A 13,477-nucleotide genomic window follows, 5' to 3' on the forward strand; every position below is an offset into this window, starting at 1 on the left:
AGCGGCCTCCAGACATGAGTGTCAGGAGCGTATCATAGACGCATCGCCGTTCGACCGGCGAGAGGTGCTTGGCCGGGCCAATGGAGGCCACACGATCACGAGAAGCAGGATGGAACGGTGAGGGCATTCAGAGCCTCAATTGTAGTGAAGGAGGGCGTTTGGGTGCGATCTAAATCGAAAATGACTCTGTGGCGAAAGAAAATGGCCTCCGGGTGTGTGGTGCATCCCCTGTCGAGAGTCATATCTCCCGCGCTAAAACGAATTGGAACCTCCAAAATACAGCCAATCAATGCTGAAATTGTGCTCTGTCTAACGAGTCAATCGGCTGGTCGATAGAAGTATTTTATGAAAATTCCGCCAATCAGAACACAACCGTAGCGATTATTATGGACCAGAGTAGAATTTGTTTTCAACAGGCATAAGTAGTTTTGGAAGACAAAATATGTTGAACGTCAGTGAACAATAGTTTATTGTGACCTCGCGTTAGCTAAGCAATAGGATATCACAACGGACATGCTGAGGCTTCAATGCACACTAACTATACGGCATAACGTACACTCTACGTCATGGAATGAACCTATTAACACACGGGCTTCGAGCGGGAGCACTACGACGTGAGCTATTATAGAATAATAGCTCACATGTAGTATTGAATGTTCCAACGTAGGACGGTTTGCATGACATTATCTGATTATATTGTATATTGCGACATATTGTTTCAACGAGGATAAAGTGAGCAGGTTCATCCATTGATTTGATAGTATATCCAAGATAGATCATGCATGATGTCATGTACTAGGCCGTAGAAATACTTGTCACCCATTGGCTAAAAATTCTACATTTTCTTCTTGCAGGTTGAATTGAGCGACAATATTAAAATAACGAAAATATGGTGAAGTACCACTGGGGACATTTTCCCGTCGTTCCCTGTAGCTTAATGCACTCATTTCGTAACATGGAAAAGTCATGAAGGAGCATACGTCTTGGCACAACAACGTGTACAATATCTTTTACGAAATCCAACTTCAAGGAAATATTCAGAAAAAGATCCATGACTTTCCGAAGGCATCCAATTCTATCTGAAGCACATTACCTTTTGTAGAACGTAAATGCTGACTAAAACAGTACTCCCTCGGTCCCACAATAATTGCGCGACTCAGAAGAATGACGTACTCCTCCTCGAATAAAAATACTTTCACTTCAAGACATTATACTCGGTATAAAATTCACAAGGTGTACCAATACAGCTGTCCAATCAAATAATTAAAAACACTAGTCTCAAAACCAATCAAAAGTCGGAATAGGCCATTTAAGACAGTGCCATTAGATTCAGGAGGGGGGTTTACCTCGAGAACCCTCCTACCGAGCCGTACACCTTCACGCAATACCCACACCATACACTCTTGTAGGTACTTATTCACTACTATTCATGTCTATTGGTTCTATTCCTACTTCGGCGATTGCAGAGATGATATCGTCCGTCGCCTCACAGTCGCTTAGGGTAATGCACTCGAGCCCTCGGGCCAGCGCGTCGAGGCACCGCACCTCTTTGACCTCCGCCCACACCGCTCGTTCATGGCTCCAGCATCCTGCGCGGTCAGCTTCTCCTTGCAAACGTCGTACACATCCGGCGGACACTGCACGTTTTGAGGTAGTTGTCCTTTGCGAGTCCAGTTCTTCTTTTCCCATGTGAGGCAACTTGTAGACATTATCACAAAAGAGCCACATGGTCTCCACAAGGCAGGCTTGTAGCGATAGGAAGGTCCGTCCCAAGCTCTCCGTGGGGTACCCGTCAAATGCTTCGCCGAAGTTTGCGACGAGCTCATCAATCGACCTCGCTGACTACTTTTGTTGTAGGGACTTGATCGCGACAAAGAAACAAAGGTCCGAGATGTTGGTATCCGGGGAGTTTGGCGGCTGCGGAATGAACGAGAACGCCCAGTCTTTCTTGCCGTATTCGTCGAAGGCGGCCTTGAGTTGCGCGTCCATGGGGGTGACGTGGGCTCGGGCATTGTCGTGCTGTAACACCACCGACTTGTCGGGTTTTGGCCATTTTACCGCAATCGAGGGTATGACTTTCTCGAGAAAGAAGGCACGACATGCATCCTTTGCAACCGTCATTGACTTGGTTTCGTAGGTACCAGCTGGGAGGTACGCTGGCACGTTGAGCGAGCACCGACTTCACGAACGGCCACGTGCCTATCTTGTCGTCCCACCACGTGCTGGTTTCGTCGATGTATCTTTGGCTCGCAACAGATCTGAGGAACATCACCCGTGTGATGTACCTTTTGCTTTACAGACGACGACAGAATTTAAGAAGCACCCCAGCTTCGAGCTCCGTGGGCTTCAAGAAATTTGATTGGAAAGCTTACTTCGAAGTTAGTTTAATTTTCTGCCAATCAAAAACTTAAATCAAAATTTAAATTCATATCAAATACCACGAGTATTTTAATTACAGGTCATGGAATGCCAAGTCTGGGTCTTTGATACATTGCAAAGTCGACCAAAATGTCAATAGGAACATCAAGTTACGCAATATATAAGGTTTCAAAAAGTCGCACTGCCCAATGAGTGCACCATGCTAATCCTACACCCCTAACACAATCGATCCCCTCGCATTTCGCAAGCTTTATGGATGAAGTAATAGATACAATTTTAACTTTAAAAATAATAGGTAGCCAATGGTATTGGAGTTATGAATATTCTGATGCAATAGATGATACTGTTTTTTATATATAACCCCCATTGACCACCTTTCGGCGGAGGTACCCTCGGACTGAAATACAATCCCAAACAAGGGTACCGGTCATGTCGATTGGACCCGACTTCAATCCTTCGCAAGGTAAAACAAATATATATGGTTAAATAGATTCAATTGGATAAATTTTAACGTTTTGCAAAAACCTAAATTCCTCACATATGAACATATCATGGCATGTCGCTTCTGCTTCCCAGTGACAGAAGTCACGTAGCCATCTTCATCTTCATCGTCATCACCTTCAATCAAATCTTCCTGCAGCCAAAGGCTTCGTAAGTGGCGCTTGAATGGCGCCATAATGCCAACGTCGAGTGGTTGGATAGCACTCAGTCAGTGCGCTCGATCAAACCATCAGGCACTCCCTTCATGATGAAGAGAATGGGCAACTTGGACCATCTGCTATGATCGTAAGCACAGCAGTCATGCGGTACGAGTGCTTTTCGCCGCTGCTAATCTTGGCGTTTGTCCCACGTTTTGGTCAAATCGCCTTGGGAGGCATATCGTAGTACATGGCGGTTTCGTTTATCATCGCGCTTGGTTGAAATCCGTCGTACGCCGTGTGGAATTCTGCACCGACAAGTAGCCAACTACATCACAGTAAATTTTCTGCTGAATCTATATATTATCATTCGATTGAATGGCACTTTCGACCTGGACATGGCTACTCACCCAAGAGACTGATAGGTACACGAGCGACAGGCTCGGGTCAGCAGTCCAAAAGTTTGTGGCAAAAGCAACGCAAACGTTCAGCATCTCGCCGTTGCGGGGCCAAGTCGATGCCACGAAGCTGAGAATGGGAAATCTCATGATGAAGTCACTAGGCAATTCCACATCAATTGGCATTTTACGTAAACGGTAAGGTGTCGACCCGACGCCCACGCCCTTCTCATGCTTTTGTGTAGCTTGGTCCTTAATCAGGCCAAAACGACGTCATGTCCGTCTCATTTGAATTTGACCGCCAGCCACCATCGTCACTGCCTTCAGTACCGGAATGACATTGGCGGTTGGGAAAACCCTGGACACTTCCTGCAGCGCGACACCAACAATCATTCTCTATTCGGGCGCTTCTCTTCCTGCGGACAGAATATGTTGGACCAAATGGCTCATCGTGCCATGCGTCCGGAAATGAAGTGCTCGGCTCCCTGGGCCACAAGTACTGATGTGTCCCGCCTCCCCAGCCACAGGTAAGCACGACTGACGTCTGCGTCCTGATGCGCGGGGTACCCTTGCTTCATGAGTAACTCAAATGAGAAACACTGATGCATTAGAGATATTAGATAGGTGTCCTGGGGGGTCGAGACAGTGACACGTTGACAGTGGTCGACACGATCGGTGTGCCGACGGATAATTCTATTACTAGCCAGCCAGAGTGTTAAGCAACTGGCCGCAAAGCATATGATCCTCTCATGATCCTCTCACTATTGATGGCACGCACCCAAATCAATATCCAATATAATTTACGAATAATAAAATTGAATGATACATGAACTAATTGTCGACTGCAGAACTTACACTGTCGTAGTCTGATGAGTCGCAAGTTTCAGCATTGCTTTCAATGGCCTGGAGATGCGTGCGAAGTTGACATGTTGCACTATTCTTCAGCCGCTATCTTGCAGCTTCCGATGGCTGAGTCAGACAAGTTGTCATAAGCACGTTTAATCGGAGTAAGAACTGCTGGAAAGGTTGTCGTGCTGGTGTACTAACCACCCATTTTGCCCTTTTCTTTCGCCCACACAAGTTCGACAGGCTGAAAATCCGAATTTCTCGGTGGTGGGGACTCAACCACGTGGCCTATTAGTATTAGGGACGCCATTGTAACCACTTTGATTTCAATGTTGACCTCAAGTACAGTGCCAATTTCGACCACAAAACACTCTTCAAATCGTCCGGCTGATATGATATTTTGTACTGTAGGCAAGCTCCTTGTATATCAGCTTTTTCCACTTTAACATTGGAGTACTAACTGGAAAACCCTTGTGATACTGTGTGTTATCCAACATGATGATGGCATTTCTATTTCATTTTCGCCCAATGCCAGAAAAAGATCGGAAAACCACCTCACAAAATAGGAGTGATTGAATACCCCAAGGTATTCTTTGGTCTCCTTGTTGTCGTTTCGCCCATCTCGAAAAATTTCCATACACAGCAGCTTTGATCTCACACCATTAATGTCAGCAATGAAACAGGGTCGTATATCTGTGTCGGACTCTTTGACTTGCATGTTGGAATCGTAAAACGTTTCAGAGTGGCAACTGTAATGGTGATGAATGTAGGATTCATCGAACTAGACAAAGCAACCACGGCTCTTTGCATCCAATTTGGCCACCTTGGACTGGACATACACATCACGTGCCAAAGCTATCGCTAGTGACAACTTGTAACGAACTACATCCTTTTTTCGCGACTGTACCCATGAGCAAGGACTTGACTTTGAACAGAACGAAGGCAGGCACTGTAGTCAGTTGCCGAATCCAAATCAAAATCGACGAAACGGCGACTATACAGTAGACCCTAAAAGTCCTTTGCAATAGTGCGGGTGCGTGTTTTGCGTCACTGCTGAACAAATTGTCGCTCGATACTATGGACGTACTGGTTCCAAGGAACATGGGTTGCATAGACAGTAGCGTCACGTCACCGGGAAGTGGAGCAACAACAACAGACTTTTCGATCATGTCTTCACACCACACTTCTTTCACGATTCTTTCTCTGCGACCGAGCATTCGACAGATTTGAACACCAACGAATATGGCTGCAATGTGATGGAGAAATGCATAGAGACGCAAAATGTCGAGCCTATTCACCTTTGTAAGGGCACGTGGGCGTCCGCCTTGACAATTGCAACGATTTGTTCAAACACGGACGTGTTCATTGCGCAGACTGTAAAATGACCATCAACTGCTACGGGTTTGCTTGCCTCGGTTGTTTTGTATAATCCTTCGACTATTTATATCATTCGGTTACGGGAAAACATAATTTATGGGAGGACTTTAAGTTCCACAGTTGAAATTGACTATAATCCTTACCTTTCTTCGAGCATACATCGAAGCTTGCCCGGTTGTTGAGTACTTGTAATCGATTGCTGGTATGAATCATACTATCCACATACAAAATTTGTGATAATTTTGTTTTTGATTTGATCAAATTATGGCCTTTTGGTTCCTCGATGATATCGGTCACTGTGAACAATATACGTCCCGATACGGTGGTTGCAAGTTTTGGGAGAGACCTGAACCCAGGACATCACGTTCCAAAATTCGACGATATCTCGATTTCTGTGTGGAGGCCGCAGCCGGCGGTATGGCCAAAACGCAGCAAATGAAGGCATTTACAAGGCCAGGCACTGATGGCTATTGCTACCCATCAAGTACGGCCTTGGTAGTGGTGCACCGCCATGTTTGTGTTGTACCAACGCTTCAAACTTCGTGCTTGGGCTGTCGTTTGACGAAGTCCAGTTTTCGTAGTCGTAGGCTGCGTTTGGTTCCGCAGGGGAAGTGGAGGTGTCATGGCTGAAACCATATGGCTCATGGCTCAACAATTCGCAGCGTCGAACTCCAACCGGTGACGGCCCCCGCAACATGCCCCCCTGCACACCCAGACTAGTCCAAACTCGAGCCACGCACTCTGCTCGCTTCCTTTTCGTCGTGTGGACTGGAAAACCCACCCAATTCGTGGTCACATTCCACCAGGGCATCCCAGCGCTCGGTCTTCAAGCAATGCGGATATGCATGCTGCCCCGTCAACTATTCCCCACCCCCAAGTGGACTAGACGAGAGCACAGGTTCTTTGGCAGGTTTTACCTCCATCTCTTGAAGCAAACGTGGGTCGAAACCGACGAAAATGAGCTGAAAAACCTGAAAAACCGACGAAAGATTCACACGATTGAGGTCGCCTCGAGGGAAAACAGGTGCGCACCCAACCGCAGCGGCTGTTTCTAGGAGAAGCAAAGTCGCGTGGGAAGTCTAACGGTGCTCCCTGTCTCTTGGCCTGTGGTATCTGTTCGAAGCGTGCGATCACCCGCCTGTCTCGGCATGACCCTCGGCCGTGTCGACCCCCATCAAGACACGGATCCTCGACGACGTCGATATGGTTCGAAGGATCGATTTCTCGTGGGGCACGCGAGGCGCTCTCAGCGGCAATCAAATGGAGCGTATGGGAATGGAATAAATAGATTCACGAGTTGGCCGGAATGCCTCGAAACTCCTAAACTCTGATCCACGTGGCGTGCTCGACGACGTTGGTGTCATGCTGGTGATGACCTGTCGCGGTCTTTGTCGTCGCGGGTGTCCACACGGAGCCAGTCGCGTCGTCGTCACGAAGCAAGTCGCGAACCATGGCCCAATCCGCCCAGTCGAGTTTCCAAGGGGTTGGAGACGACGTGCAAACAAACTCGAGCGGTTCCAAGCTACACCCTTGTTCGACCGCGTCGTTGATTTGGTTGAGCACGTGGCCGTGCTTGCGAATGGCTGTGGTGTGGCGCGCGCAATACCCGCCCGCGCGACGATAGTGCGTGCACCCTTCGAGGAGGCAGCTCTTGCGCGCGCCGTGGCGAACACACCGACCTCGCGCGTACGCTTGGTTGCGGCAATGCGGTGCGTTGCACTGGCTTCGGTTGCGGTGGAAGATGCACTTGGCACTGCCCGCTTCGACAGCATTCCGACACTCGTAAAACAGGCACTTGATCATTGTCGAGCTAAAGGGAAAATGGAGCGAACGACGATCGTCGCACCTGTCGTCACGTGGTCAGGGTTACGTCCCCTGGCAAAACAACAGTCCGGATACGGGAATTTCCTCTACATCTCTCGAAACGCGGGCAGCCATGGCCAGAATGTCCTCAACTGGCTCGGCGCATACACGAGCGGTGCCACGCCCTTTGCGTGGCGGCGAATTGCTTGTGCGCGCTGCGGTCGTTGCTTGTGCCCTTCCCTCGCGTCGACGGTCGACTTGGACGTATCCGGAATCCACGTGGGTTTACGTAGGAGGAAAATCTAGGAGGGGTAATCCGACCATATTGCCCCTACCCCTTACGCGTACAGGTGGCTGACCAAGAAGTTTTATGGTCGTGGACGGCGCGTTTCAAACCGACTGGGGTAGCCATGACAGCGATGACGAGCTGCGCTTGTGCACTCTTGGAGACACACACGGCGTGACTTGCGAATGCATCTTGTCCGACAGCATGCATGACGAGGACAGAATGGCGCCAAGCAATCGACATGGTCATCGCTCGAGCCGCAACGGCACTTCGATACGCACGCAAAACGAAACCCGCGGTGGAGCACCACTATATCTGAACACTGTCGCGTCCTTTGCACCATAAAGCAATGCGGGCTTGAATGGTACGACAAATGTCGAGTGGGGAACAGGTGGTTTCAATGTCGACGTGGCGCCGAGTTGCTGTAAGGAGCGTACCAGTGTTGCGCACACGTGGGGTCAAGAACATCCAAATGTCGGGAAGGGGTATTTCTATCACATTGCCAAAAGGCCCGTCCCCAACTTCAACAAATGATGGCAAGATCATGTCTTGTTCAGGTATTGCTCATCGACGAGTCGATGCCAGAATTATCTTCAAGAGTTCTCCGTGGAGCGAGGGCGGCATGATAAGGAGCCCCCCCCAATGCAGCTATCTTGAAATGTCGAGCAGAGGTCCCGCTTGGTACAGTATACGTACGCAAACATGCTGGAGGATGTCGCGTGCGGAAGGTCTCTACCGAAATTCTCGAAACAGACAGCAGGGGTTCGCACACATGTTGAAGCCAGCAGTGCTGCGTCGCCATGTGGGGGCATTCGAGCCGCGATGTTGGCCGCACAGCCCCCCCTTGTGAGGGGAGGAAATTCCTGTGTATGCCTGCCATTTGCGTGTACCCTGGATACTATCCGATATCTGATCCTTTACAAGAGTGGATGGGTTAAAGCTAGATGGGAATTGGGACGCACGGGAGGCACTCAGCGCGTCTTGGAAGGAGCCTGCCGACACTGCTTTGTCACGTCATGGGGGGTTTGGCCGTCTGAAGGGTTCAAGCAGTGCTGCAGTGTTGAGGAATAACGTCGTGTAGATACGAGTGACCTGTCTTGCTTCTCCCCCTCGTGGCTTGGACGTGGTGGGATGGATACCAGATCATATTTGTCCACCTAAAGGAAGAACTCAGCCGCCCACTTGACTGTCGAGTTTCGCTTGGATTCCGCATGTTTCGACCGCTGATGCTTGAGAGCATGTTGTGTAAACATGGTCCCTCGTGAGCGCAAGAAAACCAACCTGCCGGGGTCCCAATTAGGGTTTTGTGGGCAGGGTAATAATGTAGTGCAGTTGGCGAGGCAAGTTGCCGACCGTGAGCACAGAAAACGCATCCTCTTTCATACAGCAGCGACTTGCAGGTACTGGCATGGAGCCCCACGTCACCGCCCCTCCCTCGCACTTCTGCGTGCCGTGAAAGCAACGTCGCTCGCACGATGCATGACACCAAGCATGATTCCGTTGATGGCGTCCAGATCAGTGTTCAACGTTCCTTTTGCTCGATGCTATAGGGGCTCGTTCCCCCACACGGTTCAGCACAGCAATGCAGAAACTCGTAGACATTTTACATGCGGGTGGGCTGTTTGTACCAGGCCATCATGTTACGCTTGGGTGGCTTGGGGCTAGCGTCGAGGGTAGAGTATCCATGTCTGAATGGTGTATGTTCTCTTGGTACATTGTTAACACGGATAACATTGGGAGGAATGGCATGCAACAACAGCGAGTCACATCGAACAGAGTGCGCTCTTTCCAACCCGATCGTTCTTCGAGGGCTGCATGTGCACCTCTGTATCAATGGCGCCTTTCCCCACCAACCTGAAAAAGGGGCTAAGGCCGCCGTAAGAACCACGATGCAACGGCACGTATCCACAGAGGAGGCGAAAAAAAATCTCGACAAATTCAAAGTTATGTGAATGTGGCATGCAACCCTTCATCAAGTTCATCCTCCTGTCTGAACGGCTTCATTAAGTACACTCGTCTTTCTGTGTCGACGCTGGTCTTGCGAATGGTCAAGAGATGTGCCAGCTTGCTCGACATGCTTCGGGCATGGGCGTGCGGAATGCAATTTGAACAAGGATGCCCTTGACCGTTCCGATCCACTTGGTCGCCCCCTCACGAATCTCGAAATTGTGTGGCGATATCCTGCAGTGAGGGGGGAATAAGCTCAGTTGGCAGAGCATCGGTGCATGTAGTCCCACCGGTGATGGTTTCGATCCTCGGCACCTGCGACGTCTTTCTTCCATGGTATCCCCCTCTCCCCCCACGGAAGATGGAAATCCAGGGCAGCATGCGAATTCGAGGTCTCGAGGACTGCCAAGCACAAAGGACGAAGCAACGTCATCAACAAAGTCTGCAAACCCAGGTTCAGCCAACAGAGAGGCACAGCCAGTACCACCAACGTGAAGCTTGGGCCACGGCCTACGGAGCAGTAAATTCCAGACTCGCGATTCCCCAATAACTTACGTACGTTGTACAAGAGACTACTTCACTTACCAAGGATGATATGACCATGCCATGCGAACACCGGATCGTCTGAAAAAACGTCAGAGCGACATCCCGTGCGTGATGTGCGTGGCCAAACCACATGCATGGCGTGTGGCACCGTCCGAAATAGTCGACGCACATCGCATCCGAACGATCCACTCCTTTCCTTCGGGGGATCCCCACGTCAAGCAACGGCATGGCAGTCGCCGATGCAGGGTCAATCGCGACAACCCCTCACGTCAACAAGACAAGATATCAAGTATTCACACATATGCCCTGGCACGCTAAGGAGAACGACGGCAGATCCAACACAGTGCGATCTCAGAGCTCAATATTTCTTGGCAACGAGCTTGACAGAGCGGCCGTTCAACGGCTGCACCGGGCGCGAGTTCGGGTGGTGAATCACGCTCTCCCACGCCTCCAACTGACTCAACGACATCGTGTGCACTTCTTGCAGCACGCTCCACTCGACGCCTTCGGTGTATGGCTCCGTCGTCAGCGAGCCTGGGTAGCGGTACACGTTGCTATCGGCCACATCGAGCGACGACGGGTCAAGCGAATCCAGAGTAAACTTGTCGCCGGGCTTGGTCAGTTGGCTGAATCCGCTCAAGTATTGGTCCAAGAACGGGTTGGGTTCATCGTTCGGGTCCAACTCGAACAAGATGCCAACGACGGCCAAGTTTTTGTTCTTGTCTTGGTGCACAAAGTGCACTTCGAAGGGGTAGCGCACGCCGCCGATCGTGTGCTCACTGGGGGCGTGGGGGTGAAACTGCACCGAGTTGTACACGTTGCTGTTGAGCTTCAAGAACGACTTGGCGCCAGCGTTCCAAGTCGCCTTGACGGTGTGGTTTTCATGAGAAACGACGGCGGGGGCAGTATCGAGCTGGATGGAGAAGCTTCCTTTGTTGGGCACGACGGACAAGCGGGGGAGGTTGATCGGGGACTGGCGGAGCTGGGGCACGGGCTTCGGGGTGGTCGCTCCCGATGAGAGCGCGACCACGGCAGCAATGAGTACGGGGAGGAATTCATGACGCTCAAACGAGGCAAGTTGCGTTGTGATCTGCGGGTGGTCCCTCAAGCCTATTGGCGATAGTGCCACGGCAGAGGTCAACTCAGGACGTGTGGCATAGCATTGCCACATGCGAACTGACACCTTTTCGGCGACCGTATGGGTTGACCCATCGGGAGAGCATGGATGCGGGATAGAAATCATGATCCACGAATGGCATGCTCACGGCAGGCAGACCATTCGTGTTCATTGGCAAAAGTTTAGCGGCCGTGGAGAGGCGTGGACGCGCTGGGATTGACGAGGCCAAAGGGTACCGGTTTGAAGCCGACGAGCACCCTTGAGCAGCATCTTCTCGGACTTCTTACACGTACCTTGGCTGCCTCAGCGATATGTATGGTATCGCTCTCGTCGAATGTTCTTAGCACCAAGCGTTCTCCAGTCTACCGCTCAAACGATCGTGCAGGGTCTCGTGGATCGTTGCTTCGACGAGAGGTGCTGAAGCTATTGCAGTCTAATTCCGCCTTTGGGAGCTAGCAGGGAAGCTGCATTTGCAGCGTCCGCTGTTGCAAAATTGCAAGGAATGACCGTGCGCGCACACATTAGACGGGAAAACCATGGTTTGTGCAGGCGACGCTACCCTGAGTGAACTAGCTCAGTGTAGTCCGCGCCGTCAAAGTCCCTCTTGAACTCTGTCGACACGTACGTAGTGTCAAGTCACTCTGTATTGTTTGTGCGTCCTCCCCACGAGGCTGTCTCCAGGTAGCCATCCAAGCGTGCATTTCATTGTAGCGGTGACCTGTTTAACCTTCAAGATGAGCACGTTGGTAAAGAGCATTCAACACGCTGTGGATGTTGCGTTGTTGAGCAATGAATTCGTGAAGTGAGCTCAGACAAGGCGAAAGGCAGCCATCATTGTGTGATGGGCTGCCATGCCTCAACTTCATGGCTTGAGTAAGCAGTCAAGACTGTGTATAGGCTGAGCCATGCAGCACCACCACGACTTGACATTGACAAGCATCCAACGCCGCAAATCCAAGTGCACAACTCGCAGATTCTCCTGCCTGGTTGAACATTCGAACGGAAACCATCATTTGGATCGACTGCACATGGACTTCTTTCGTTCGTGCTGGCTTCGCTGCACACAAAGTTGGAGTGGCACGTCGTCGAGCAGACACGATCTGCACTCGACGTTCTCCATAGACAAGGGTGTCGTCGGCGAGCCCGAGCACTGGAACACATTGTTTTTATTCACATTCAGGATGCTTGGGCTCAACCCGAGATGTTGTACTTGTTGCCGGGCTGGGTCACCCCGGTGAAGTCACTGACCAAGAGCTTGTAGTTTCGAGGCTTAAACTCGATGACAAAGTCGAAATCGCCTTGGTGCGATTGTGGCATGGTGCGATTCTGGCATGGGTACGTAATTGTTGCGATGACCCCAACAGAAACGATCAACACCTCTTAAAGTTTCGTGGTCCGTCCCTCGCATGAGCCGGGGCGATTCACCAAAATCGTCCGACAAGGCCGAACTTGCCAACAATTGCCGAACATGCATACAATTAACGTAACGAGCCAATTTATGGGATGCGCCAATTTATGGGCAGGTTGTGATAGCCAATCAAATTTCAGTAGCAAATTCTCTAGAATTAAATACCTGTAACATTTTGTGTCACGAAGTCAATATTAAATGTGCAGGGAGTCAAGAAGTATCCGGAATTCAGCGGTATCCGGAATTTAAAGGCGCCAAGCAGAATGACCACACATACTTAACACTCTCATTCAGGCCACATGGCCGAGAAGCGCAAGCAGTATGATGAAGGCGACCTTGTTGCTGCAGTAAAGGCCTGCCAAGTTGACGAGACCGTTGCCAAAGCGGCACGGCAGCACCAGGTGCCGAGATCCACGCTGCAACGACGCTTGGAATTTGCCAAAGAAGACCAGGTACTTCAGCGGCCTGGGCCGAAGCCACGGCTGCCTCCTCAAGTCGAGGACGACCTTTTTGTTTGGATCGCGCGAATGCAAGCAAAAGGACGCCCTCCGACGCAAACATACGTGGTCAAGAAGGCCAACGACTTGGCGACAAAGCTTGGGCGCCCAAGAGTTGGTCGCCACTGGTACAGGAAGTTCAAGAAGCGCCAGCCCTTGCTTGTGCCTCGAATGGCACAAACCATAAACAAGTCGCGAAACGCTGTCACGAGCGAGAATATTGAAGATTTTTTTG

At 50.5% G+C, this 13,477-nt stretch overlaps 3 protein-coding genes across 3 annotated transcripts; all 3 read right to left on the reverse strand.

The window, feature by feature from the left end:
• Positions 1–1,842: 1,842 nt before the first annotated feature.
• Positions 1,843–2,121, reverse strand: H310_09681 (hypothetical protein; the record flags this gene model as incomplete). Its single annotated transcript, XM_008875830.1, has 1 exon — positions 1,843–2,121. One exon carries the CDS (start codon positions 2,119–2,121, stop codon positions 1,843–1,845), a length of 279 nt encoding a protein of 92 aa, XP_008874052.1.
• Positions 2,122–6,906: 4,785 nt separating this feature from the next.
• Positions 6,907–7,481, reverse strand: H310_09682 (hypothetical protein). Its single transcript, XM_008875831.1, has one exon. It carries the CDS (start codon positions 7,439–7,441, stop codon positions 6,959–6,961), a length of 483 nt encoding a protein of 160 aa, XP_008874053.1. The 5' UTR covers positions 7,442–7,481; the 3' UTR covers positions 6,907–6,958.
• Positions 7,482–10,438: 2,957 nt separating this feature from the next.
• H310_09683 (hypothetical protein) lies at positions 10,439–11,391 on the reverse strand (the record flags this gene model as incomplete). Its single annotated transcript, XM_008875832.1, has 1 exon — positions 10,439–11,391. The coding sequence occupies one exon, from the start codon at positions 11,389–11,391 to the stop codon at positions 10,579–10,581; it is 813 nt and encodes a 270-aa protein (XP_008874054.1). The 3' UTR covers positions 10,439–10,578.
• Positions 11,392–13,477: the final 2,086 nt, after the last annotated feature.

Source organism: Aphanomyces invadans (assembly GCF_000520115.1).
Source record: "Aphanomyces invadans strain NJM9701 unplaced genomic scaffold supercont1.22, whole genome shotgun sequence".
Taxonomy (NCBI): domain Eukaryota; phylum Oomycota; class Saprolegniomycetes; order Saprolegniales; family Verrucalvaceae; genus Aphanomyces; species Aphanomyces invadans.

Bases quoted from the DNA above. Each gene is read 5' to 3' on its own strand.
- H310_09682 (XM_008875831.1), bottom strand. From the start codon at position 7,441: ATGATCAAGTGCCTGTTTTACGAGTGTCGGAATGCTGTCGAAGCGGGC.